The sequence below is a fragment of the Orbicella franksi genome, chromosome 1, assembly GCF_964199315.1.
Source record: "Orbicella franksi chromosome 1, jaOrbFran1.1, whole genome shotgun sequence".
NCBI lineage: Eukaryota > Metazoa > Cnidaria > Anthozoa > Scleractinia > Merulinidae > Orbicella > Orbicella franksi.
This window is the reverse complement of record NC_138145.1, coordinates 21,060,178-21,086,806: the sequence shown is the minus strand read 5'-3', so window position 1 is coordinate 21,086,806 and position 26,629 is coordinate 21,060,178. Positions and strand designations below refer to the sequence as shown.

The 26,629-nt window shown below is 40.2% G+C and overlaps 1 protein-coding gene across 5 annotated transcripts; it reads left to right on the top strand.

Annotated features, from left to right (window-relative positions):
- Positions 1-933: 933 nt before the first annotated feature.
- Positions 934-26,551, top strand: LOC145496198 (uncharacterized). 5 transcript variants are annotated; one of them, XM_081475899.1, is made up of 14 exons: positions 934-1,291; positions 1,437-1,933; positions 2,320-2,428; positions 3,140-3,253; positions 3,838-3,883; positions 5,008-5,999; positions 7,021-7,113; positions 7,459-7,551; positions 8,120-8,293; positions 9,361-9,458; positions 10,050-10,180; positions 10,983-15,616; positions 18,017-18,077; positions 18,994-24,489. In XM_081475899.1, the coding sequence occupies exons 2-12, from the start codon at positions 1,467-1,469 to the stop codon at positions 11,153-11,155; spliced, it is 2,490 nt and encodes an 829-aa protein (XP_081332025.1). In that variant the 5' UTR covers positions 934-1,291; positions 1,437-1,466; the 3' UTR covers positions 11,156-15,616; positions 18,017-18,077; positions 18,994-24,489. The 5 variants fall into 5 exon arrangements, with proteins under 5 accessions (XP_081332025.1, XP_081332017.1, XP_081332001.1 ...); XM_081475891.1 differs by having other exon boundaries at positions 1,404-1,933; XM_081475875.1 differs by having other exon boundaries at positions 934-1,933; positions 10,983-13,028; positions 13,184-15,616.
- The last annotated feature ends 78 nt before the right edge of the window (positions 26,552-26,629 follow it).

The window sequence follows — 26,629 nt, the reverse complement described above, 5'->3', positions numbered from 1 at the left end:
GTCTGGGCAAGCCTTTTGTTTTCATTGTACTAGAGTGACGCTTATCAGTATGCAGGAGATCTAAATTAGTATGCAGGAAGGCAGGAAAGGCAGGGGAAGGCAGGGGAAAGTAGGGGAAGCCGGGGGGAAGGCAGGGAAAGGCAGGGGAAAGGCAGGGGAAGGCAGGGGAAGGCAGGGGAAGGCAGGGGAAGGCAGGGGAAGGCAGGGGAAGGCAGGGGAAGGCAGGGGAAGGCAGGGGAAGGCAGGGGAAGGCAGGGGGAAGGCAAGGAAGGCAGGGGAAGGCAGGGGAAGGCAGGGGAAGGCCGAAATCAGGCTTAATTCCCAACACAGTATACTACTTTTAAAAGAATGCAGTTCGCCCCTCCAGTCCATGTACCTTATGCAAAGTCATCTCCTGGATATTGCCAGTTCTAATTCTTGGTGGTCACAACTAGGTTTCTTGAAAGAACATATTCAGCTAAGTTTATCTAGGCGGATCAAAACCTTAAGTTCTTTCCAAACTTGAAATGTATGCCTCCCTTGTGTTCATCAATGAAAACTCTCGACGTGCTTTGAAAATCATTTATTGTGAATATGCATCAAGGGTCAACGGGAGACCGCATGTCTAATTTCTTGTGAAATGATGATAATTGTGAGTTAATTGCTAGTTCCTCTCTCAGTTTGCGTTAGACGTGGAAGTAGTTACGAACTAAATCTCGTTTTGGGTACTGCATGATCGTCTACTTTCCATCGTCTGAGCGCTTCAATTGTTCCTCTCTATTTACACTAGACATGTTAATACTTTCGAATAAAACCCAACAAGACAAATTTTAATTTTGTCTCACTTCACTCTGACAACTGTTCCAAGTTTTACAGTCAGTTTGAACGTGTCTTTTCCAAATTTCCGATTCTTGTGGTTTGTATTTCTTTAGAACAACTTAATGAAGACTCACTATTTTGTTAATTGAAGCGGAACAAAGACATAAAACAAAGGTTCTCTAGAAGTTTCTCAAATATACCTGCAGGCGAGTATTGTGAGACAGATAAAGATGAATTGTCATTCAAACTTCCGTTTTTCATAATCACACTCATGACCGAGCTGGTCGCCGTGCTCACGTAGTCTTGTCCAGTGACGTGTGGAGGAACCGGTTAGAGAACGACTCAAAGAAAGACTTTGATAATCAGAAATATCATCGAAGTACTAGTCTTTACGTTTACACTTCAAAAAATTTCGGTATAGTCGCAATCAGATTTAGGAGCCAGATCAGAAAATAGCCTTGCTTGGAACCACTGGATTAGTTGTCCTGATCTTGTAAGTACAGACAGAGATAATTTCTCCCAGCGAGCACTACGGCATACATCGATTTGATCTTTACCTCTCTTGAACTGTGGTCATAGTTTAAAAGATTAGAAGTTTTTTCCAGGTATATTCCCGGCTAAATGCACGATTTTTTCAGAGACCAAGAAGCAGCAAACGTTCTGGAAAAATGAGGGCAAGGGAACGGTTATCTTGTGCAGTTGGAAATGTGTTCAATGACATATATACACAACTTTTATTCTCATTCGAAATCGTATTCTTCATGAAAGTGCTGGAACTTTCAGCATCAGAAGCCGGGCTATTAGTGCTCATTGGAGAAATATCAGAAGCCTTAATTTCTCTATTAACTGGGTACCTTGGCGACTATATCAATGTTCCTTTCCTATCGAACAAAATTGGCAGGCGAAAATCTTGGCATCTCCTTGCAACATTTTTAATGGCAATCGGCATCCCCCTTTTGTTTAACAAGTGCTTTTTGTGTGATGGAAGAGATCAAAGCTGGCTTCCACTTGTCTATTTTGGCTTCTTCTCGGCGTTGGTTAACATCTGCTTTAACGTGGTGGAGATAAATCACTTGGCATTTGTCACCACTGTAGCTGAAAAAGTCTCGGAATTTACAGCCCTTGTCGCCATAAGGTTTGTGTCAAATAACTTTTCGAAACTTTGGTTTTATAATTGTGTTACTATGCTACTATGCATTAATGAGCGTGGCATTTACAATCACTCGGCAGAATCATCTGGTTTTTCATTTATGCTCAGTGACCTTGGAATCTATTTTATAGGGAAAGTATGTCTATATTAAAGCGGTTGGAATTTATTCAAAGTTGAACGTATCTATGCCACAGATACGGTCTATTCAAGTAAGGAATGCGCACCGAAGCAAAAAGGTTTGATTAAACCATGCACATTTCTGCACGGGGGCAACTTAGCTAATCATTTTCTGGCGTTCAAAGTGCCGTTGTACGTACAGTGCACCACTCTTGATGTGTAATCAGTTCCTTTTCTTTTGATTTGTCAACTAGGACTATGTTTAGCTTCTTAAGTGGTGTTTATGTTTACATCATCGCATGGGCTCTCCTTGGACAAGACAGTGGAGATAGCCTGGGGCCTACACACCTATCAGATTTTGCGGTTAGTAAAATAATGGGCCGCGAAAGTCAGTTTTTTTTTTTTTAATTAGTTCATATTAAGCGTGCTTTTCTCAGAGTTAACAATGACTCGGAGTGTCTAGAGCACTCAGAATTGTAAGAGTCAAGATGTAGGCTTCGCTTTTATATTAAACAATTAGATTTTGAGCTCGAGATTTCTATCGCGTGATAGTTGACTCGGGCTGCGCCCTCGTCAGCTATCACGCGGTAGAAATCGAGAGCGAACAACCTAATTGTTTTAGCATAAATCTACTAGTCGTTCAAGACTTAATCTAAATCCTCTTCACAGACACTTCGAAAACGCCAAGAAGCGGCCGTCATTTTATTAACAAGCGCACACCGCTACGCTACTCGCTATCTATCACAGAATAGATAGTGAGTAACGTAGACAATCAGAGAACGGCATTCGTGATAGAATGCTAGTAAATTTATACTAAACTCGATGTACGCGCAGTTTAATTAAGTTATGATCCACATTCTTTTTCGGTAACTTGAATGTAATTTTAATCTTTGTTTACCAGTTAAGTTTATTTAGTAGGACGTCACAACTCAGTGTTAAGTTAAGATCCGCCCTGGTCAATTATGAATAGTCTTCTTGTAGTTCTCACGCTTACCATGTAACTCTTTCTTCTGGTCGTGGTTACCTTTCGGTCTCTGAATTTGTCGCTATTCGCACCTCCTGTCTATCTTACAGTATCTCTCTTGGATTGCAACTGGAACAGGAGTCCTTTTTGCAACCATTTTCTACATTGGGACAAAAGAACCTCGCAAGACACGTGAACGAAAACCTAGCGCATATGTTGATATGGTACGTAAAGACAGCCTTACTAGATTATCGATCATCTTCAAGGATCAAGGTAAATAAACCGACTTAACCAAATGTGAAAAAGCTGCGCCGACGCTTTAGCATGCAAATCAAAAAGCACGGTACATTTTTAGAGGCGCATTAGCTTGATGCTTAGTACTATTGCGTTCGAATCCAAATTGAGCGAGCCTTGTTCGAGCCTTTCGGGTCACTTTTTTGTGTAGGATTGGTCTTGGGCAAAGCACTTTACTCTCACATTCAGTCTCTCTGTACCCAGGTGTATAAATGGGTAACGGCGAATTTAATGCAGGGCGTAACTAACATCCCATCCAGAGAAAGTCGAAATATTCAGAGTGGCTTGATGCTACGGGTACAAAAAATACTGCTGCGGCATGAGACACTTGGCCCGAGGTGATACAGACTTTTCCTATCGCTAGGATATGCCTTAACCTCCGAAGCCATACGGTCTTTCTGAGCTATGTATAGCTACGCTACATTTAGAATGTGCCTCAGTATTAAAATAAGTTTGGTACTGTGAACGTGTATTGACAACATTAAAACTGTGCTTACGATTTCATTTGTTTTAGAGTGTTGGCGGATTATTCATGCTAGCGTTTGAAGAGGAAAACCAAAGTAAGTCTAAACATAATGATGGTAACATGTAAACATGGATTTCAAGCGTTCAATTTATGTTTGTATTGGTGTTTTTTTTATTGTTAAACGGTAACCATCAACAATAATGAAACTTTGGTTCTCCCACCAAACTGTATTTAAACGTTATCGAGGAAAATTGTTGGCCCTTCCGGCTTTTGATGTGACGGACCACACTGCTCTATCCAAATTGTGAGATTTTTGTTTGAAATATTTTTGGAGGGTTTTTTTTTTGCAAGTTTAGTCTTATTTCCACTTTTTTGAAACTATGTATGAGAATTTCGACAAAGGACTGCTACGATACTGAGATGAAAGGGAAATACCACTTCACACCCAGTCACTATCTGATTGGCTGCAAAAATAGAAGAAAAAGAAAGATCCTCGACGAAAACAACCGCCAACCATTACAAGCCAGAATACCATGGCAAGCCAGAATACCACGGGTTCTACCAAGAGAGGATAAATGGTAACATAGTTAACCCTGCATAGACTAGTAATCCATGAGATAATCCCTGTCGAGGTATATTTAGATCCCTCCCGGCATCAGAAAATCCCAAAAGGGTGTAGAAATGGGTAATCCTGTGATGCGAATTTTACTCACGTGGACAGCCCACGAAATGTGCGTGGTAGCATCATCTGAGGGAGGACTGGATGTCATATCTGAAAATATCTTGAGCGGGCCTGACTTGAGTATAAGGCCTACATGGGGTATTAACTCTTTACCTTTCATCCTCTCTTGGTTCTGTTTATGCGATACATATCGGCCAACAAAGGTTAAAAATGACGATAAGATCAAATAGAGTGTTTTCACATGACATCACCCCATGGCCAGCCACAGGGGTGTCCCAAGACAATGAAACCGCGGCTATGTTTGTGTACCAAACCAATCCTTTGGGAGTTGAACTCTTCTCATTTGTAAACGCTTTGCTTCATTCCAACACATTTGCATGGCTGGTTGCCACGCGAGTGAAAACGCTTTATAGGAGTAGCGAAGTCTATTTTTTTATAGACTTATTGTTGATTTTTCCCTAAGAGTTTGGGGAAACTATGAACAGAGGTTAATGAATGCAATGTTTTTTGTTCTTTTTTTGTTCTTTCTATATAAGGCTCACGAAAAAACAGTCTTGCTCGTTCAATCATTGACATGTTTGTGACTTCGTCGAATGAAAAATCAGACCAGGAGGAAAAACGACATCAAGACACAGAAGATCATGAAAATCGTCAGAGGAAAAGAAGCGTACTGCAGAAATTTGTTGAAGTTTTATTTTACGACGAGGAAGACGAGATTGATCAAAGTTCATCACAAACTGAGACTGAGAAATCATCTCAGGAAGATCCACAAAGCGAGGACACAAGGAAGCAAATGATTCTAGGACTACAGAAGTTAGACCGTGATCGTAAAAAGAGCTTGTTAGTGCGTGTTATTGACGGACTGCTATCTAGATCAGACCACATCCAACTAGAAGAGATGTCAACTGAGAGCATCGAAAACCACTTTGCAGTCGACATTGGAAATGATGAATATACAACTGGTGAAAACTACTGGAGACAAGAAAGTCTCCAGGACAATCAAAGAGAAGACTACCGGGAAAACAACAAAGAAGTAGATTCAGTTCACAGAGAAATAGAAATTGACGAAGAAGACAAGCCTACATTGTTTTCAGCCAAATGTAGACAACGAAAGATTGGAATCGTGTCGGTTCCAATTGAGGGACAACTAGGTCTACCAAACTTTGGTTTTGAAGAAGAAGGAAGTGAAGAAATACAGGAAAAATGCTCCAGCGATACTTCAGGCCTTCGAAGGCAAAAAAAATCTGTCACTTTCAGCTTGTCGGAATTGCCTGTCCAGCCATTAACGAACGGAAATGAGGGAAACGATGTCAAACTGGATGCGTCCGATGAGAAGCTGCCGACCGTCACAAAAAGAATTCAGGAGGAAGATGAAGAAACTGAATCTGTTGAGGATAGCTGTAATCCTTCAGCTTCAGAAGATAAACAAGAAGTGCTTGGTCTTCCTGTTTCATCACCAATTCATCCAGTGAAGAAAACACGTCCTAAAACAATCAAACACTGGCTGAGAAACCCAAACTTGTATAAGGTTTGTTTACATAAATTTTGTGGTAGCTGTTAATCAAAAATGGTAACGTTAAATTTTCCCATACCATGAGAAACAGAATGATAGTATAATGCAGAAGCACAAAGAACTCAGTCGACTATAAATATACTGATGTTATTTGCCGGCTGGGAGGTCCGTATCTGACTTGTGCAAAACTGAGACCGAGGTCGATCTTGAAAACGCAACCCGTGATTGCAGGCCTCGGGCAACATTTTCAATTCCGAGGTTACAGTTTTTCACTGTAAGGAACGACCTTAAGCCGGTAAATAACTTATTTATTTTTTCCTCTCACTCTCAAAGCACTTTTATAATTGTTGACCTTCTCGAAACGCACAGACGTCGCGCCCCGTTACCGTGACCGTGGGCAGAGATAGGAACATGCGGACCGCGCTAAGAACCAATCAATCTATTTATCTATCCATCCATCCATCCATCCATCCATCCATCCATCCATCCGTCCGTCCGTCCGTCCGTCCGTCCGTCCGTCCGTCCGTCCGTCCGTCCATCTATCTATCTATCTATCTATCTATCTATCTATCTGGAACATGAATTATGCTATGTTCGTTGGCCCCATTACAGCCTCTCTGAAAATACCAGGCCTCGAGAAATAGTCTCGTGATAATCATCATGAGCCTTAGCTTGTCCACAATGGCGGTGCGGTTAAAATCTTCGTCATGGACAAGTTGATTCCCACGATATTTGCTCTCAAGGAAACCAGTTTTACAAGTTACTTGTAGTCCTCTTAGTTATTCCGAGCACGCGCAAAGTACGTTATAATTAAGAACAAGCTGTCCGTTAAGAACAAGCTAGTTATTATGATTTTTATTTCTAGAATGGAAAACGTTGGATTGGCACATTAGCATCGCTGTACATCTTACTCGTCATTTGTACTTTGTCTCGTCCTACGGGCTCGCGCCTATAAGCTGCAAGACTCGTTAAGACATTCAACGATAACAGACACTAAAATGTCACTAAAAGATATATTTATTGGTATTGTTTGTAGGTAGGGATTATCTTCACCTGTTCACGCCTTGCAAGAAACACAGTTTTCACATATTTACCACTGTTTCTCACAGAAAGACTAAACTTTGCAAAGGTAAATATTGTATCAGTTTCTAGCAATTTATTTCCTATACTGTATACTTGTCGTTTGGGAAGGGTCTTCTTTTAAAACAAAATTCCCGCAGGGTTTCTTCTAGCAGCAGCTACTATCCATTGTCTGACATATTTTTAATCTGATTAATCAGAGCAATGTAACTCATTACTTTTCTGAAATATGGTACATGCTAATATAGATTGATTATGGAATAACAAATTTTTCCTTAACTTTCCGATTCAGCAAACCATAGCCCCTTCGTTTATATGTCTGGACGTTAAGAACAAGTTAGTTTCATTTTGGTGAACATCACCGAGTTGTCTTATTTTGTCGTTTGCCCTTTAGGAAGCCATTGCGTATTTTCCATTGGTTCTTATGATAAGTGCAGCTTTCTCAAGCATCGTTTGCGAAAAACTGAACAGGAAGATTGGAAGCAAGGTAATTGCATGACGTAAATATCTATTAAAAGTGATTTCTTTCTCTCACAAGCCAGGAGTGTGTCTGAAATTAACCATCCAACGTCTGGCGTGGCTACTGGTGTATTACTACATCTACGTGGAATGGTAGTCAATCATATGTCATTTACTCCATGATATTTTACCCATTTCATTTTCCGCTTATTCACTGACGTGGGTTGGGGAAGGTGTGTCGAGGGAGGAAAATACGAAAGCTTTTTTTATTTTTAATTGGAAGCTCACAAGGCTCAAACCGTGGGGAAGCTGAGAGGAGCTTTCCTCGTAACAACAAATTGCGTCACTTGTCATCGAGATTGCCAGGCAATCACTAGTCAGCTCAAATTCAAGGCTGTGTCAGTTGCCAGTAAAACCATCTAGATAATCTTAACAGGAGAGTAATACATACTGAAAAGAACTTAATAACAAGTCAAGAATATAATAATAATCCCCAACGACAGGAAATTTATGAATTGGAATCCTCGCAGTCCGACAACGGTTTCAAGCCTACAGAGTTTTTTTCTTTCAACTCTACACTTTGTTTGCTCTTGCAGTGGAGTTACCTTCTGGCAGCTTCCCTTGTGATAGGCGGTGTCGTTTGGAGTTATTTTCAAACTCCCTCCATCAGGCAAGCCACCTATGCACCAGTCATAATAATGGGATTTGGCATGTCCGTTATGAATGTAATGGCGCTGGCTTTCATCACTGAACTGATAGGAGAAAACAAGGTTTGTGATTGTTGAAACATGGTTAATTTTGCAAATGTTTGTTCCGTAGCATACGAAAAATCAAGTTTTTTTAAACAAAGTACTCTGTTTTATCATCTCTATCACTGCTGCTCGTGTTAAGTAGATAAGTTAAGGGGAGCAGAGGTAGCGCAGTGGTGAGAAGGCTCGCCTCCCACTCATTGTGGCCTGGGTTCGATTCGGGCCCGGTGCCATATCTGGGGTGTTTGGGGGAGGGTATGGAGCGGTAGTACCTTAACAGCGATGCGGTCGCATCTGCCAGCAACTGGGAGATGGCTGAGCTTTACTGGTCCACACATACGACCGTATGGCTCCTAGTAGTCACCCAAGACATGATGACAGCCACACCCCGGACAACGGCATGGACCTGCCGGCTAAACTACGTGCGGGTCGCCAAATTCCATCGGTGAAAAGAAACATCTCCCCATATTATGAAATATCTCCCCTGTCTAGACAAAACCTAACCCCAGCATGGCGACGTGGTCTTTCAAGGGTATGGGGCTCTGGTGAAGCTGGAAGAGCCAACCCCCCATTCAGTGGATTTAACTGGTTACAGAAACGTCCAATGTTGCTATCACCACCACCGTGCCAGCACAGGTACAGGAGGTGGTGGTAGATTTTGCTCACTCGCCGGATCGTTTCAGAACGAGGCGAAGAATGATCCGGTGGCCGATAAATAAGTTGCTCTCCGCAAAATACCGGACTAGCCAAGCCATATCTGGGAAGAGTTTGATGTTGGTTCTTCCCTTGCTTCGAGGGTTTTTCTCCAGGTTCTCCAGTTTCCTCCCTCCACAAAAAGCCAACATCTCTAAATTCCAATTCTACCAGTATAGAGACTGTGATGGCCGCTGAATAAGAGTTTGTATGATAAGAATTGTAAATATAGTTGGTATCTAGCATATACCTCGAAGAGGTTGTTTTCATTTCTTGATATTCGAATTAAGTATGGCTTGTGGCCACAAGTATTTTCTCGATAAGTAATCAATGACATCAATGACCAGATATATACAATCAATCGATGAACATTTTGCGGCCTATCTCTTTTACAGGACAGCAGTGGTCTAGTGATTTCTATAATAACTGTAATCGCTAGAGTCTCAAGCGGTGGCTTAGTGATCGGCATACAAAGCTTTTATCCGGAAAAAGAGTAAGTACATCTATCCACTCACCTACTCCTGTACATAACATTTACCAAACAGTTTGCTATGAAGGACCTAAAATAGAACTGGATAAGGGTGCTAAAAAGCCGTTGTATAAAACTTACGTTAGGTAATTAAACAGTGTGTTTAAGGTATGTACAGTAATTATCATGCAGTTGAAAAATTTAGAAATATAAGGAAAATATTTTTGTAGAATATCTTTTTAGCTGCAAAAATCTCGGTAAAAACGTATTGCTCTATTTTCCAGATTTTCCTAACATACTCGAACGGCACTAAGTACATGGAAAGCTTTACAAAAGTGTGTTTATTCTGGTAATAAGTATATCTTTTTGGTAAATGTGGTATAGTGGTTAATCTAATATAAGCCCATGGGTATACATTTCGTCGAGGGGTGCAATATCAAAAATATTTTTGTGTCTAGGATGAGGAGATTATTTCCGTCTATTAAATGAGTTAAAGTATACATCGAGAATTGTAAAGGATAAAAACAAACTACTAGCTTCAAAATTGATCGTTGACCAGGCTTTCTTGCATGATAAATGATAACCCACCTTTTTCCTCTCTCTCTCCTATCGTAGCTCGAACTCGAATGGAGCGATTAGCAATTATGTACAACACGTCTTTGTAATGGCGCCTGGGATATTAACTCTGGTTGGATCCTTGCTGGTTTTGTCGTTACAACCTTCAGTGTTGGCTTGCAATACTAAAGGTTGGTGTTTGAAAAAAAGAAAATTGCAGTGCAATATTACTTACAGATCAGAATAAAAATAGCACGGAAGGTCAGCTACCCCACAAACAAAGAATCCATACTCTAGTATGGGGGAAGTGCGGTGGCCTGATGTCTCGTGCCTTGTGCTCTAAATCGAGTGGTCAGCGTTCGAAGCCGGCCGTGGTCATTGTGTTGTGATCTTGGGCAAGACACTGCTTTGACGATGCACCTCTCCACCCGAGTAAATGGGTGCCAGTTACTGGCGCTAACCCTGGGACGGACTAGCATCCCATCCAGAGGGGAGTGTAGCAATATGCGTAGCCGCTACATGTTACGGAAATCCTGAGATGAGCGACGTCCTGGTGTACCATTCGGCTCCAACACACTTTAACTACCTTAGCTACCTTTTACCTCACCATGCTGGTGTAGAATGATTAGATAAACTCCCAATCGAAATTATGCCTCGTACATGAATTAAATTCGATCGAAACCTCTTCGCAGTTTTTGGAAATGGAATAGCGCCTAAGTGCTGAGTGGAGGACAGTCTCTACATTTCCAGCCTCATTGTATTTGAAGTTAGTGTTGGCAAAGATTTGGGTAGAAATTGATGTCAAATTTAGTTAGTGTTGGATAAATTGATTTCACCTGTAGAAATTACTTGTGCAAGTCTCAAATTCTGTCACCAAAATAAGCTCCCTTTCTTGCTGCTACTAACAATTAGTATTAATTGTTCACTCATTTAAAAACCTCTGAACTTTTACTGTGTGATAACGCCGTCTCTGCTTATTGTTTGCTTTTATAGCACTAAACGAGAACACGGAAATTCAGGCAGGCGAAGACAAATCTGTATCTGATGAGGTTACTCCGCAGTCTTCATCCAATCATACAGCAACACCAAACGTTTCCCAGGAAGTCAACCAAAATACTACCACTATGGTTTTGATGCATTCTTTTCCTCAGGATACCAAACTTTAGACGTCTATGTGTCGTATTCATTGTGCATAATTTACTACACGACTTTAACGTATTATGTTTATATTCATGTGAAAAATCTCGCAGGTTTTATAAGATAAATGTTGTAATTTTCAAAGGAGTGAAGGCAAAGAACCTTCAAATAAATTGAAATATTAGGGACTGACTTCTGTTTTCAGATCAGAAACTTGGTGTATGGTTAAGAGAAATTGGAATTCAAGATCACTTCGCTTTCGATGTCGAATTCGAAATGGTTTGAAAGGCTACGTTAAGCAAGTCCGTCCTTATCGACCGAGCTACTGAGGATTGATTTCTTATGACGATACTTGGGAAAGCTTATTTTACTTTCTCATTGTCAAGGTACAAAAAGTACCCCTACCTGGTTTTAAATGGTGTTCTACCTTGCCCCAGAACCAGATTTGGTAATGCACTCTTGGTAAACTTGCATGATTGTACACTGTAATGTCACAAACTTGTACGTACGTACGTTGGAAGAGCGGAGATACTGGAAATACAAATATGTTCCTTTGAAGCTTGCTCTCTCATTTCTGTTCTTATAAAGAAGGTAGTAGCCTACCAGCTATAACAAAAATTTGGGAGCTTAAATCGTGTGGCTACCGTATCGAGGAAAATCAGGTGAATAAAGAACACATTGTAACGGTTAGTTTTTTTATTGATCCACAATTATTGGCTGATTAAAAAAAAACGAATTTACTGTTTGACTCTTTTCATTACGTATTCCTCGCAGGATAATTACGCATGATGGACCTTTCTATCGATGTTACGCGGTCTCACTGAACAATTTTGCGCATTTTTCATCATTTAATGAAATAGAGCGTAATGTCGTGATTATTTCAAAGATGGACATATGGACATTTCAAGTTTGTCAAGCGTTTAAGGATCCAACAGAGCAAATTTTAACTTTTTCTCATTGCGAAAAAATATACGTTTAATTTGTCCAATCCCACTTTTCTCTGGCACGAACATTCGATACAAGTGCATGCCACTCTTCCTGAATTCAGCCCTAAATCCTCCCCGCTTTATTTAATGACTATGTATACAATGAAAATTTAATGAATGCGTTAAATGTGAATCTTAAAGCAACAGGAATCTTTGCTTTGAAGTTTGAGAAGTATGTGACGAACAAATAAGAAAGATATACTTCAGTGGCTGCTTCTTCTTCCCTCCTTCTTGATCATCACGTTTTTGGGCGGTAACAGACATCGCTTCATTTAATCCAGAGATCATTACGTTTATGGGTGGTATCGAACCTAGCTCGTCATTAAATATTGTATGCCTGAGTGCTCCTTCCTCTCTTTTGTGTCAGATGTGGTGTACTTAGGAACGAAATCTATTTTTGAGCACCTTTTGTCAATTTTCCTTTGTCTATTTGAGTGCCGTGTTGCTCTCAGCCGACTAAGGAAGACATTGACGCGCAAGCAAGCGGGTTTATCGTGCTATAACTGACTGCATATTCATAACTCTTGCGAGTTTTCCAGTCAGTGTGAACGTGTCTTTTGCAAATTTCTGATTCCTGTGGCTAGTGTTTCTTAGATGAACTTAAAGCTCTGTATTGTAAAATAGATAAATAACAATTGTCATCCATTGAAACCTTCCTTTTTCACAATCGCACTCATGACCGAACTCTTCACCGTCAGTGGTCACGTAGTCTTGTTTAGTGACGTGTGGAGAAGTCGGTTATACAAGAACTCAAAGAAAGACGCGGAGAATCGTAAATATCACCAAAGTACCAGTGCTTATATCTTTAATTCAAAGAAAGTTCGGTACATTCGTAATCATATTTAAAGCCAAATTAGCGGATTAGCCTTGCTTGGATTTGTGGTGCGAACGCCTCTAGTTTAATTGTCCTAATCTTGTAAGTACATGTAGAGATAATTTCGTTCAGCGTGCGTTACTTACCTCATTTTAATCTGTTCTTCTATTGTGTTTTTTGTCGGAGTTTAAAATGTATATAAAATGTTTCTAGCTGTAGTCCTGGCTAATTTGCCAGTATTGTTTTTAATTACACAGAACGACATAAAATAAATGTGCTGTTGTGGTTTCTCAGGTGCAGGCGAGTATTTTAAAATAGATAAAGAACAATTGTCATTCAAACTTCCGATTTTCACAATCATACTCTGTTGAGAGAACTGGTCGCCGTGGTCACGCTGTCTTGTCCAGTGACGTGTGGAGGAACTGGTTACAGAAGGACTTAGAGAAAGAGGCCGAGAATTTCGATCGTTTTCCCTCCAGGAAGCCATCGCCTATTTTGCATTGGTTCTTATGATAAGTGTAGCTCTCTCAATCATCGTTTGCGAAAAACTGAACAGGAAGATTGGGAGCAACGCAATAGCATGACATTAATATCTATTAAAACTGATGCCTTTCTCTCACAAGCCAGGACGGAGTCTGAAATTAACCATCCAGCGTCTAGCTTGGCTCTTGGTGTATTACTACACCTGCGTGGAATGGTAGTCTATCATATGTCATTTACTCCATGGTATTTTACCCGTTTCATTTTCCACTTATTCAATGAGGTGGGTTGGGGAAGGTGTGTCGAGGGAGGAAAATACGAAAGTTTTTTTTTCTGTTTTGTTTTTGTGTTTTTTTTTTTTTATTTGAAGCTCACAAGGCTCAAACCGTGGGGAAGCTGAGAGGAGCTTTCCTCGTAACAACAAATTGGGTCACTTGTCATCGAGGTTGTCAGGACATTGCCAGTCAGCTCAAATGCAAGGCTGTGTCAGTCGCCAGTAAGACCAGCTAGATAATCTTAACTTGAGTAATACATACTGAGAAGAACTTAATAACAAGTCAAGAATATAATAATAATCCCTAACGACAGGAAAATTTATGAATTGGAATCCTCGCAGTCCGACAACGGTATCAAGCCTATAGTTAGTACATCTTTATTAATAATCATTTCTTACACTTATGTACTAATTATGAAAAAAAAAGTATCAAGCCTATAGAGTTTTTTTCTTTCAACTCTACACTTTGTTTGTTCTTGCAGTGGAGTTACCTTCTGGCAGCTTCCCTTGTGATAGGCGGTGCCGTTTGGAATTATTTTCAAACTCCCTCCATCAGGCAAGCCACCTATGCACCAGTCATAATAATGGGATTTGGCATGTCCGTTATGAATGTAATGGCGCTGGCTTTCATCACTGAACTGATAGGAGAAAACAAGGTTTGTGATTTGGGGAAACAAGGTTAATTTTGCAAATGTTTGTTCCGTATCGGACGAAATATCAAGTTTTTTAGCAGAGTACTTTGTTTTATCATGGCTGTCATTGCTGCTCGTGTTAAGTAGGTAAGTTAAGGGGAGCAGAGATAGCGCAGTGGTGAGAAGGCTCGCCTCCCACTTATGTGGCGTGGGTTCGATTGTGGCCCGGTACCATATCTGGGGTGTTTGAGGGAGGATATGGAGTGGTAGCACCTTAACATCGATGCGGTCGCATCTGCCAGCAACTGGTAGATGGCTGAGCTTTACTGGTCCACACATACGCCCGTATGGCTCTTAGTAGTCACTCTAGAGGTGATGACGGCCATACCCCGTACAACGGCATGGACCTGCCGGCTAAACTACGTGCGGGTAGCCAAATTCCATTGGTGAAGAGAAACATCTCCCCATATTCTGTTTCACCTGTCTAGACAAAACCCGACCCCAGCATGGCGACGTGGTGTTTCAAGGGTATGGGGCTGTGGTGAAACTGGAAGGGCTACCCCCCCCCCCCACCCCTGATTCAGTGGATTTAACTGGTTACAGAGACGTCCAATGTTGCTACCACCACCACCGTGCCAGCACAGGTACAGGAGGTGGTGGTAGATTTTGTTCACTCACCGGATCGTGTCACAAGGAGGCAAAGAATGATGTGGCTGCCGGTAAATAAGTTGCTCTCCGCAAAATACCGACTAGACTAATAAATATGACTAGACTAGCCATATCTGGGAAGAGTTTGTTGTTGGTCTCCCCTTGTTCCGGGGGTTTTACTTCAGGTTCTCCGGTTTTCCTACCTCAACAAAAAACCAACTTCTCCAAATTCCAATTCGACCAGGATAAAGGACCTGCATGAAAATCCAGCTAAGGTTGATGTGGCTTCCTCTCTAAATACTGCAATTTATTAACTTTTTTTTTTAAAGTTCTTACTCAGTAAGCTGTGATGGCCGCTGAATTAGAGTTTGTATGATAAGAATTGTAATTATAGTTGGCATCGAGCATGTACCTCAAAGAAGTTGTTTTCATTTCTTGATATTCGATTTAAGTATGGCTTGTGGCCACAAGGATTTTCTTGATTGTGTAATCAACGACACCATTGACTAGAAATATACAATCAACCGATGAAAATTTGGCGGCCTATCTCCTTTACAGGACAGCAGTGGTCTAGTGATTTCTATTATAACTGTAATCGCAAGAGTCTCAAGCGGTGGCTTAGTGATAGGAATACAGAGCTTTTATCCGGAAAAAGAGTAAGTACATCTATCCACCCACATACCCACCCATCCATCCGTCCATCCCTACCTTTCTCCTCTCTCACTCCCTCCCTTCCTTCCTTCCTCCGTCATTTCGTCCGTCTGTCCGTCCGAATCCATTCACTCATTCATCCAAGCCTAACCCAACCCAACGAATCTTATTATTCTAAGCGTTTATACTCTTAGCTTCTCTACGTAAAATGTAGTAGCACTTTGCTATTTAGGAATAAAAGTATAACTGAATAAGAAAGTTGAAAAAAAAGATTAAATTTAAAACTTGCAATAGGTAATTAAACAGTGTTTAAGGTATGCGCAGTATCTATCAGCTTAAAAATTCACAAGTGAGTTAAAAATATTTTTGTAGAAGTATATCTAAGCGATTTCGCAAAAACATGCCCGCTAGGTTCGGGCGTAGCCCGAAGCCAGCTTAAACAAGTGACTTTAAACCGGCAGGTCTTTTTTGCAGGTTGCAGGTTGCAGGTTGCAGGTGGAAATTTAATTATAACTGGAAAACCGCTGGCACTAAAAATAATTAATAACCTTGATACTCGTCAGGGGTTCTCACATAAAGTAGTTCGCTTCTTTCGCATAGTGAAAATACGATCGATCCGCCATAAGTACTTATCGATCGACACGCTGAGACCAGTGAAATCTCTTCAAAGCCATCTGAATGGCCGCTCCACGAATGTTTCCATCGATTCCAGAATTGTTTCGGGTCTTCCTATAGGACTCCACGTGCGAATTTTTATTTTAGCTTGCCATTTATGTATGCAAATTAGGACTATTTGAACGCTACGGTTTCCTAGCGCGCCAATCTTTTCAACGTTTTCTATAGCTTCAAGTTAATATTGTTGCGGAATCTATACTCTACCTAGCTTCACCGTCATCGCTACAGTCAGGAAACATTTGTAAGTCTTTATATTCTGTCCTGTATTTTTCTTATCGCTCGGCTCTTCTTCACATTTATTTTTATTTATTTTTCTAGTCGAACCTCGCTCGATCTTTCAATACTCAACGGGCTCCTCGAGTCTCTTCAACAGAGCGCGAGTTCGAAATCTCTAGGCGTAGCGTCAACAAGAACTGTAAGCTTAACAACAGAAGATTGCCATCACAAATGAAGCAAATAAATAAAGAAATGAAATAATATAAGATTTTAACCGTCGGAATATACTAGCACAAGCTCAGACTGTGTGCTTTCATTTTGGTACTCACAGGGAAGAAACCAAATTCAGCAGATGTTTCAAATGATATTTCAGATGTTTCTTCACAAAACAATAATTCATTGCAGGCTTAAAATCATAGGAATATACTCTCCTCCCATCGCTTCGGCGGGTTTAGCATTAGGTGGAAGCCACCTTTTCGAGCGATTGTAAACAGTGTCATGTAACAGTTACGATAAGTCTACCACCTGCACGTTTCTTTTAAGTGCCAGCGGTTTTCCAGTTATAATTAAATTTCAACTTGCACCCTGCACCCTGCACCCTGCAAAACAAACCTGCCGACTTTAAACCCAGTGGAGAAAAGGGTGGAGGGGAGGGGACTCCGTCACGGCCAGGCTGGGCACATGGCCCAGGCACTGGCCTATCTGCTGGTGGTTTGCTGGTGGTCAGCTGTCAAAAGCAGGGGAGAGGGGAGGGTGTCTTGTACTGACACCCCCAGCTAGCTAGACTTTGAGTTTTTAGTGTTAAATAACCTTGATATTAATTGTGTTTCGGGGTATTTTACTCAGTTGTTGAACCTTGTTTGAGGCTTCTGTGTTGACATGGCACCTTGCTGGAGTGTCCATGCCACGTGCATGCGTGGGGGACAATCTACCTCACCAGGCGGGGTGGTCAGAGGACTTCTGCCCGGCGAGGCTGTCTTTGAGTCAACGCGGACATGTTCTTGCGAATTCTGTCACATGTGTCTTAGTATATATCAGGACTGTTGATTGTTACTCACGTTTTAGCCTCAAAGCACGATGAAGGTCAGAAGAAAAGGTAATGCCGTATTTCCAAACTTCACACCGTAAATGTATTGCCAAGGGGTTGGGGTAGTCTAGGTAGTATCGGGCACGGCGGAAAAACCGCTGATTGGCTGAAAAATCCGTTGTCTTGGATGCGCTCGCCGCTGACAATTTGCGGCTGCAAACGAGTTTCGAAAATGTCTGAACATTTTGCAAGCGGGAGCATCGAACAGCAAGAAATATTGTGGATTTTTACCCAGTTAGAACCTCCACTTGTCACAGAGTATGCGGATTAAGCAAAAATAAGTATGTTGCAAATGTTCGCCTGGTTTTGTCGCTTTCTTTGAGTGTTATTCTTTGTGTTGTGATTTCTTTTGTCCGTTGGTGTCGTGTTCATTTTGTGCCAAGCGGAAGCACGTGCTTAGTTTATTTACAATACTCTTCTGCTGCAGATATTGGTGTACAGATGACTTAACACAATGAACACAGCATAATGGAAAGCTATGTTGAAAGGTAAGACAAGTTTTCCTTCCTTTCCTTCCGTAAATGGTTGATTTTTGCTAGTGGCAACATTTTCTAGTTCGTGTGTGGCTTGGGAAACTTTTTGGCTCGATGAGTCTACATTTTAAAAGTTGAAGATTTTGTTCGCTATCATTTGAATTACCCGTCATATCTTGACTTGCCTCTGGGAAGAGACCCGTTAGGTTTTTTGTCTGCCATGTTCATATAAATAAGTGACGAAAACCGTTGACACTGTACTGTAAATGAGCTTAATTTTGTAGATTTAAGGATATAAGTCTTACATGCAATGAATGTTTTAAAAGCGTAGCCAACTTATGTTCAGTCCGGATATCAGCATACTATTCAAGGGGACACATTTCTTTCTACGTTTGGATATATCTCCTGGCTTGTGTTGTCTATAATTTAAAAGTTCTTGCAGCGGTGCAAGAATCTGACATGACAGATGTACACTAAGTTTTTTGTTTTGTTGTTATTGAATGGACTAATTGCATGGTTTTGAAAGAGTTTTTAAAAGTTATCTTGTAAAATTATTTTTTGACCTGAAGGCAGACTTTTTTGGGTTTTAAAATTAGTCTGATGATGATGAGGTTAATTAAATGTTTTTATTTATTTATTTTCTATTGAGTGAAACCTCAAGAAGTAACACTCCTTTTGTTGTACTTCATGATTATGTTGTACTACATGATTTAAACTTCCTAGTTACAAAGCTAGCAAAATGACTGAGGTATTCACAATATAGGTTGAAAGGAGTTGCATAGTCTTTAATGCTCTATGCAGTATTGTATAATGTATGAACAGTGCAGATACTGAGTTAATGACATTTCTTCTTGCAATGTAATAAGTATTCAAAGGATGAAGCCAAAGTATAGCTTAATCTAATTTTACATTTTTTCCTTTTTTTTTACAGTTAGACCTCAGATTTTCACACTCTCCTCCTCTCTTTCAATGACTTGATTCTCTGGCTGGAGACAGTGTGACGTGGCCATGTACATCAACTTGAAGAAGTTTTTTTCATGGATGAAATGAATGCCATCTTCCTTGGAGAGGATACTAAATGATATGTCCCCTTTCATAAAAAGATTAAGGAATAATAAAAGGGATAATTAAGGAACCAAATGCATGGAACAAGTATTTCAGGATTCCCCAGTAATTAATAAAGAAAAATGTTTGAAGACAGAAAAATTATAGTTTGGTAAACAGCTTGGTTGGGATTTGACTTCTTAAGAATTTGTAGATCATAATATTTTGGTGTGGAAGTTTATGCGATATTTAATATCATTATTCTTTGCAATCGAGGTGAATAGTGGCTGTTATTCACTGAGATTGACAAGTTTTTAGTATATGTACAAAGTGATCTCAACAACAGATGAAAAGGAAACCATTAAAAGATAATTTAATTGACCTCTTAATTCATGCATGGAAAACATGCGAGGGGTATGAAGATGTGCACAATTCTTGACAGAATCTTCTAACATGGCAAGTCTAGTTAACCTGCGATAAAATCCTTGTTGATCACAATCTAGCAAAATGGTCTTTTAACACTGTTCAAATCAGCAATCTAAATGAAAAGTCTGTTTGCAAAACAATTTCATTGTTCAATCAAAGTTTTCATTTTCACTTGAAATGAAAATTCAAAATTCAAAACTTTGAAGACTTTTTTGTATTTTCTGGTACAGTATCTTCTTGTATTCTCAGGATTTCCGTTTCAGAAACACTGGCGGAACATAAGTTTTCGCCGGCCATTTTGTTATTGTTTGGATCACGCATCATTCACTCGTTAGGGAGTGAATAATTATCAATTATTTCACGAGAGCGTGTTGGATATGAGATAATAGATAGCCAACAAGGCGCATAGCGCTGAGTTGGCTTTAATCTTCTCATACTCAACCGGCACGAGTGGAATAATTGTTTTATTGAAAAGGCCCTCAAAATATAGAAAACTAGACTTAAATAACAATAAAAATTCTCAAAAAATCATGCATATGCTCTCCATATTTGTAGAGCATGGTATAATGGCTCATAAACCCTGATGGCTAAAACAATGAAAACTCTCAAATTGCATTATCCATTGATCCAGTTTTTTAATGATGCTCATTGCTTGTGCTTGTGTGTTTGTGTTGGATTTTATTTTTATTTCAGTTTAGTTTTCTATATTTGGGTGGTGTTTTTAATGAAACAATTCTAGTCACGCTTGTTTGGTCTCTTTGTTTGGGAATGGGAGAGGTTAACTTAACAGTACTTTTTACATGTAGTTATTTTGGAATTGCAAATCTCTAAGTTGCATTTTAATCAGATAAACATTTTGCTGAGACATCATTTGCCTGATCTGATTAATTTACCAAAAAGTGAATTGCGGTGCCAGAAGATAACCATATCCACCTCAAGGGAGGTCAATGGAAATTCTGAGGAGTTGGGGGGGGGGGGGGGGAAGAATTCGAAACTTAAAATTTTGAAAAGGAAAGTATGAAGGTGAACTGGCATTTTCAGTGGGGTGTTCAGAGGAAGGGGTTTGCTCCAAATGCATGTGTTATGATATGAGCCCTTGTTGCTTCACTGATGTTGATAGAGATTTGAATATCTTCTGTATCTGCTATAGTCTTATTTTCTACAGTAGTGGGTTATCAGCCCTCAGCCCAACACCCAACCTAGAAAGCCAGGTGATCACAATTTGTCTGGTCCCTATCCTTCAACCTACCAGAAGTACAAGACTCCAGCTGACATAGCTCATAGGGTCTTAGATACAAAAACCATCCCTCCACAATAAGGTGGTGACCCCTTAAGATGGTTGGAAGTTGGGGGAGAGAGTAAACAAAATTTGGTGGCAGGGTCTGCAAGGGTATGGAATTTATCTGGAACACAATAATAATTATTATTTGAAACAGTAGAATTTTGTTGCAGTGTAGGCTACTGAACCTTCTCCTTAAAAGTATCTAGGAGAGATGTCATATGGTATTTGCTTGGAACAAGACTTAAACTTACTATTGGGAGAGGAGGGATGGTGCAGTTTTCATGTGTTTTCTCGCAATGGTGCTTTTTGCAAAAAGGCATGCTTTCCAATGTGGTCAGTGTAAGATGCAGACTTTGGACTGCAGGTCAGGTGTTGAAATGCAGACTATAGACTTTTTAAGTCTTATTGTCTGTTAACAGTAAACAGACCAACCTTAATCAAGCTAAAAGAAGTGAGAGTTTAGCCTAAATAGTTCTAGGGTTAGACTGAATATCACTTAGGTTAGCTGGGAAGGATCTAGGGGGCTTTGGCTGGTTCGGTCGAACCCCCTAGATTAAAAAAAAAGAAATAAAACATAACATGCTAACTTGGCCTCAGAATAACAGAAATCCTATTTCCAAGTCAAGGACCACAATTTCAAAAATTTCCAGCATGAAAGCCACTGGTCCCCCTACAGGGGACCGCCTTTTGGCAGTTCGTATCTCGAAACCCCTGCTCTGTATCCGCCCCAGGGTTAGCGTGAACATTTTCTCCAGTTAACCTGTTTACGGTTAGCTCTCGATAAAACACGATTCAGTTACAATAATGTCTGCAGTATGTATTTCCCCCTCACTCTGCAGTCTCCAGTGCACAGTCTGCGTTTTACACTGACTGAATTTCGATGTAACTACAAGCCTTCACATAAACGAATGTTCCCCCAGTATAAAGTGGAACAAGAACCCCTTTTGGCGGATTGCTTTTTTCGTTAACACAATGGAGAAATGTTGGCAATAACGAAGCCCGCAGCTGCGGGGAAAGCTGCGTAGCCAAGGAACAAGAATCGTAGTAAGTGCGAAGTAGCATAAGCCATAATATCAAACACAGGCTAACAAAGGAAGAGCAATTCATTTTATCCTTCAAGCTGTGTTACATATACAATATAACTTTCTACAATGCCATACTAAACCTCTATAAGCTTACTACAAGTTTTCAGGTCATGGCAGTACATGGCATCCACTGATGCGGCAAAACAAAGCACGAATGAATAGCACACAAGTGAAAAACACAACAAAATTAGGCATTAGTGTGTACTACTTACGAATTCGTCTTCCACTTTTCTTTCTTCAGGCAACGATACAAAAGTTCATGAACAAATAGCATTTAAAAATTTTCATCAGCACGAAAAAAAAGTCATATTTTATATGTTCCGTAAAATTAAACAAGCTACAAGAAATTGCGGTTCAAAACCTTAAAGAACTTGACACGACCTTAAGAAAAGGAAAAACGGTACCTCGGGTGAATTTGGAAAAGTTGAAAGTTTCCTTTCGGAAGAGCTGTCTTTATCGCCTGAGAAAACTGACAACACCGTTTCGATCCTCTCGATCACAGTCAACACATCAGCACGGATCATTGCCCAAAGTAGCCGAGTTGTTTGTAACTGCCTTGAACGAGCAAGATGTTGCCAAAAGCCATGACAATGACGTGTTCGTTTTTGATTCGTCGTCCGCCATTTTGAAAATGGAAAGGCGGGAAGACGAACCGAAATCTACTGCGCATGAGCAGCGGTTTTTCCGCCGTGCCGGTAGTATCGTGGTGCGGGGGGTGAGAGTTGTTATAAACTACCTAGCTTCGTAATTGATCGTTGACCAGGCTTTCTTGCATGGTAACCCACCTTTTTTTCTCTCTCTCTCCTATCGTAGCTCGAACTCAAATGAGGCGATTAGTAATTATGTACAACCAGGAGCCATAATCGGGGACGGCGACCGTAAGCGCGCGCTATTTCAAGTATTGGGGTTGTCTCCATGATATGGGACAATTTTTCTATTTTTAGAACAAATTGCGCCATCACCTGCGGCACACGCGCGTACATGCTGCGAGGATTTTTGCGGATGTCGCGCGGGGGAAATGGCGTCCGAATTCCCGAAATTTTTCATGTTTTTGGCCCACAACTCAGCGCGTTTACGTCTGTTGGAATTTTGCTTAAAAATTTTCGTCGTAAGCTGCTCCAGTTTGAGTGAAGTAAGACAGTGTCGAATTTAGGTATGTTCCGCTGTAAGCTTATATATATCGCTGACCAAGTTGTGTTCCGACGGATGCTTCTTTTACATGAGCTACACATTATTACTCTACTTTAAATTTCACATATGTTGAAGATTAACAGCTTTTCCATTACACAGCAAAAAGCTAGCTGGATATATTTAGATATAGCAGAGCTTCAGGACTTCATAGTTTCCTAGCTCCTCGTGCCACACGCTTGCGAGGAATTTGTCAGTCTATCGCGACCGAAAAGTAAAACAAAGGAGAAGGAGAAGGGGGAAGGGTACAACACGTGTTTGTAATGGCACCTGGGATATTAACGCTGGTTGGATCCTTGCTGGTTTTGTCCTTAAAACCTTCAGTGTTGGCTTGTAAGACTAAAGGTTGGTCTATAAAAGAAAGAAAATTGCAGTCTAATATTACTTACAAATCAGAATAAAAATAGCAAGGTCAGCTACCCACAAATAAAAGAGTCCATATTCTAGTATGGGGGAGGTGCGGCGGCCTGATGTCTCGTGCCTTGTGCTCTAAATCGAGTGTTCAGTGTTCGAAGCCGGCCGTGGTCATTGTGTTGTGTTCTTGGGCAAGACACTGCTTTGACCATGCCCCTCTCCACCCGAGTAAATGGGTGCCAGTTACTGGGGCTAACTCTGGGACGGATTAGCATTCCATCCAGAGAGGAGTGTAGCAATATGTGTAGCCGCTACATGTTACGGAAATCCTGAGATGAGCGACCTCATGGTGGACCATTCGGCTCAGTCACACTTTAACTACCTTAAGCTACCATTTACCTCACCATTCTAGTGTAGAATGATTAGATAAATAAACTCCCAATCGAAATTATGCCTCGTACATGAATTAAATTCGATCGAAACCTCTTCGCAGTTTTTGGAAATGGAATAGCGCCTAAGTGCTGAGTGGAGGACAGTCTCTACATTTCCAGCCTCATTGTATTTGAAGTTAGTGTTGGCAAAGATTTGGGTAGAAATTGATGTCAAATTTAGTTAGTGTTGGATAAATTGATTTCACCTGTAGAAATTACTTGTACAGGTCTCAAATTCTGTCACCAAAATAAGCTCCCTTTCTTGCTGCTACTAACAATTAGTATTAATTGTTCACTCATTTAAAAACCTCTGAACTTTTACTGTGTGATAACGCCGTCTCTGCTTATTGTTTGCTTTTATAGCACTAAACGAGAACACGGAAATTCAGGCAGGCGAAGACAAATCTGTATCTGATGAGGTTACTCCGCAGTCTTCGTCCAATCATACAGCAACACCAAACGTTTCCCAAGAAGTCAACCAAAATACTACCACTATGGTTTTGATGCATTCTTTTCCTCAGGATACCAAACTTTAGACGTCTATGTGTCGTATTCATTGTGCATAATTTACTACATGACTTAAATGTGTTATGTTTATATCCAAATCCGTCCTTATCGACTGCACTACTGAGGATTGATTTCTTATGACGATACTTGGGACTTATTTTACTTTCTCATCGTCAAGGTACAAAAAGTACCCCTACCTGGTTTTAAATGGTGTTCTACCTTGCCGCAGAACCAGATTTTGTAATGCATTCTTGGAAAACTTCTATGTATGTTACACTGTAATGTCACAAACCTGTACGTACGTGCGTAAGTACGTTGGAAGAGCGGAGATACTGGAAATACAAATATGTTCAGTTTCTTTGAAGCTTGCTCTCTCATTTCTGTTCTTATAAAGAAGGTAGTTGCCTACCAGCTATAACAAAAATTTGGGAGCTTAAATCGTGTGGCTACCGTATCGAGGAAAATCAGGTGAATAAAGAACACATTGTAACGGTTAGTTTTTTTTATTGATCCTCAATTATTGGCCTGATTATTGGCTGATCAAAAAAAAAAAAAAAGAATTTACTGTTTGACTCTTTTCATTACGTATTCCTCGCAGGATAATTACGCATGATGGACCTTTCTATCGATGTTACGCGGTCTCACTGAACAATTTTGCGCATTTTTCATCATTTAATGAAATAGAGCGTAATGTCGTGATTATTTCAAAGATGGACATATGGACATTTCAAGTTTGTCAAGCGTTTAAGGATCCAACAGAGCAAATTTTAACTTTTTCTCATTGCGAAAAAATATACGTTTAATTTGTCCAATCCCACTTTTCTCTGGCACGAACATTCGATACAAGTGCATGCCGCTCTTCTTGACTTCAGCCTTAAATCTTCCCCGCTTTATTTAATGACTATGTATACAATGAAAATTTAATGAATGCGTTAAATGTGAATCTTAGAGCAACAGGAATCTTTGCTTTGAAGTTTGAGAAGTATGTGACGAACAAATAAGAAAGATATACTTCAGTGGCTGCTTCTTCTTCCCTCCTTCTTGATCATCACGTTTTTGGGCGGTACCAGACATCGCTTCATTTAATCCAGAGATCATTACGTTTATGGGTGGTATCGAATATTGTATTGTATGCCTGAGTGCTTCTTCCTCTCTTTTGTGTCAGATATAGTGTACTTAGGAACGAAATCTATTTTTGAGCACCTTTTGTCTATTTTCGTTCGTCTGTTTGAGTGCCGTGTTGCTCTCAGCCGACTAAGGCGGACATTTATTTATCTTGGCGCAAGCGAATTTATCGTGCTATAACTGAGTGCACATTCACAACTGTTGCGAGTTTTCCAGTCGGTGTGAACGTGTCTTTGGCAAATTTCTGATTCCTGTGGCTGGTGCTTCTTAGATGAACTTAAAGCTCAGTATTGTAAAATAGATAAATAACAATTGTCATTCATTGAAACCTCCCTTTTTAACAATCGCACTCATGACCGAACTCGTCACCGTCAGTGGTCACGTAGTCTTGTCTAGTGACGTGTGGAGAAGCCGGTTATACAAGAACTCAAAGAAAGACGCGGAGAATCGTAAATATCACTAAAGTACCAGTGCTTATATCTTTAATTCAAAGAAAGTTCGGTACATTCGTAATCATATTTAAAACCAGATTAGAGATTAGCTTTACTTGGATGGATGGTGCGATCACTTCTAGTTTAATTGTCCTAATCTTGTAAGTACATATAGAGATAATTTCGTTCAGCGTGCGCTACTTACCTCATTTTAATCTGTTCTTCTATTGTGCTTTTTGTCAGAGTTTAAAATGTATATAAAATGTTTGTGGCTGTAGTCCTTGCTAACTGCCCAGTATTGTTTTTAATTACACAGAACGACATAAAATAAATGTGCTGTGGTGGTTTCTCAGGTAGACCTGCAGGCGAGTATTTTAAAATAGATAAAGAACAATTGTCATTCAAACTTCCGTTTTTCACAATCATGTTGAGCGAACTGGTGGCCGTGATCACGCCGTCTTGTCCAGTGACGTGTGGAGGAACTAGTTACAGAAGGACTAAAAGAAGTAAAGACGCCGAGAATTGTGAATATCATCAAAGTATCAGTCTTAACAGCTGTAATTCAAAGTACTTTCAGTACAGACGTAATCAAATTTGAAGCCAGATCATAGAATAGCCTTGCTTGGATTTTTTAGTTGTCATAATTTTGTAAGTACATGTAGAGATCATTTCTTTCATCGTGCACTACTTAGTA

Excerpts from the sequence above, each read along its gene's own strand:
- LOC145496198 (XM_081475883.1), top strand. The coding sequence starts at position 1,467 with ATGAGGGCAAGGGAACGGTTATCTTGTGCAGTTGGAAATGTGTTCAAT. Across the intron at positions 6,000-7,020 it reads GAAACCCAAACTTGTATAAG|GTAGGGATTATCTTCACCTG; the intron begins GTTTGTTTACAT and ends TATTGTTTGTAG. Across the intron at positions 10,181-10,982 it reads GTTGGCTTGCAATACTAAAG|CACTAAACGAGAACACGGAA; the intron begins GTTGGTGTTTGA and ends TTGCTTTTATAG.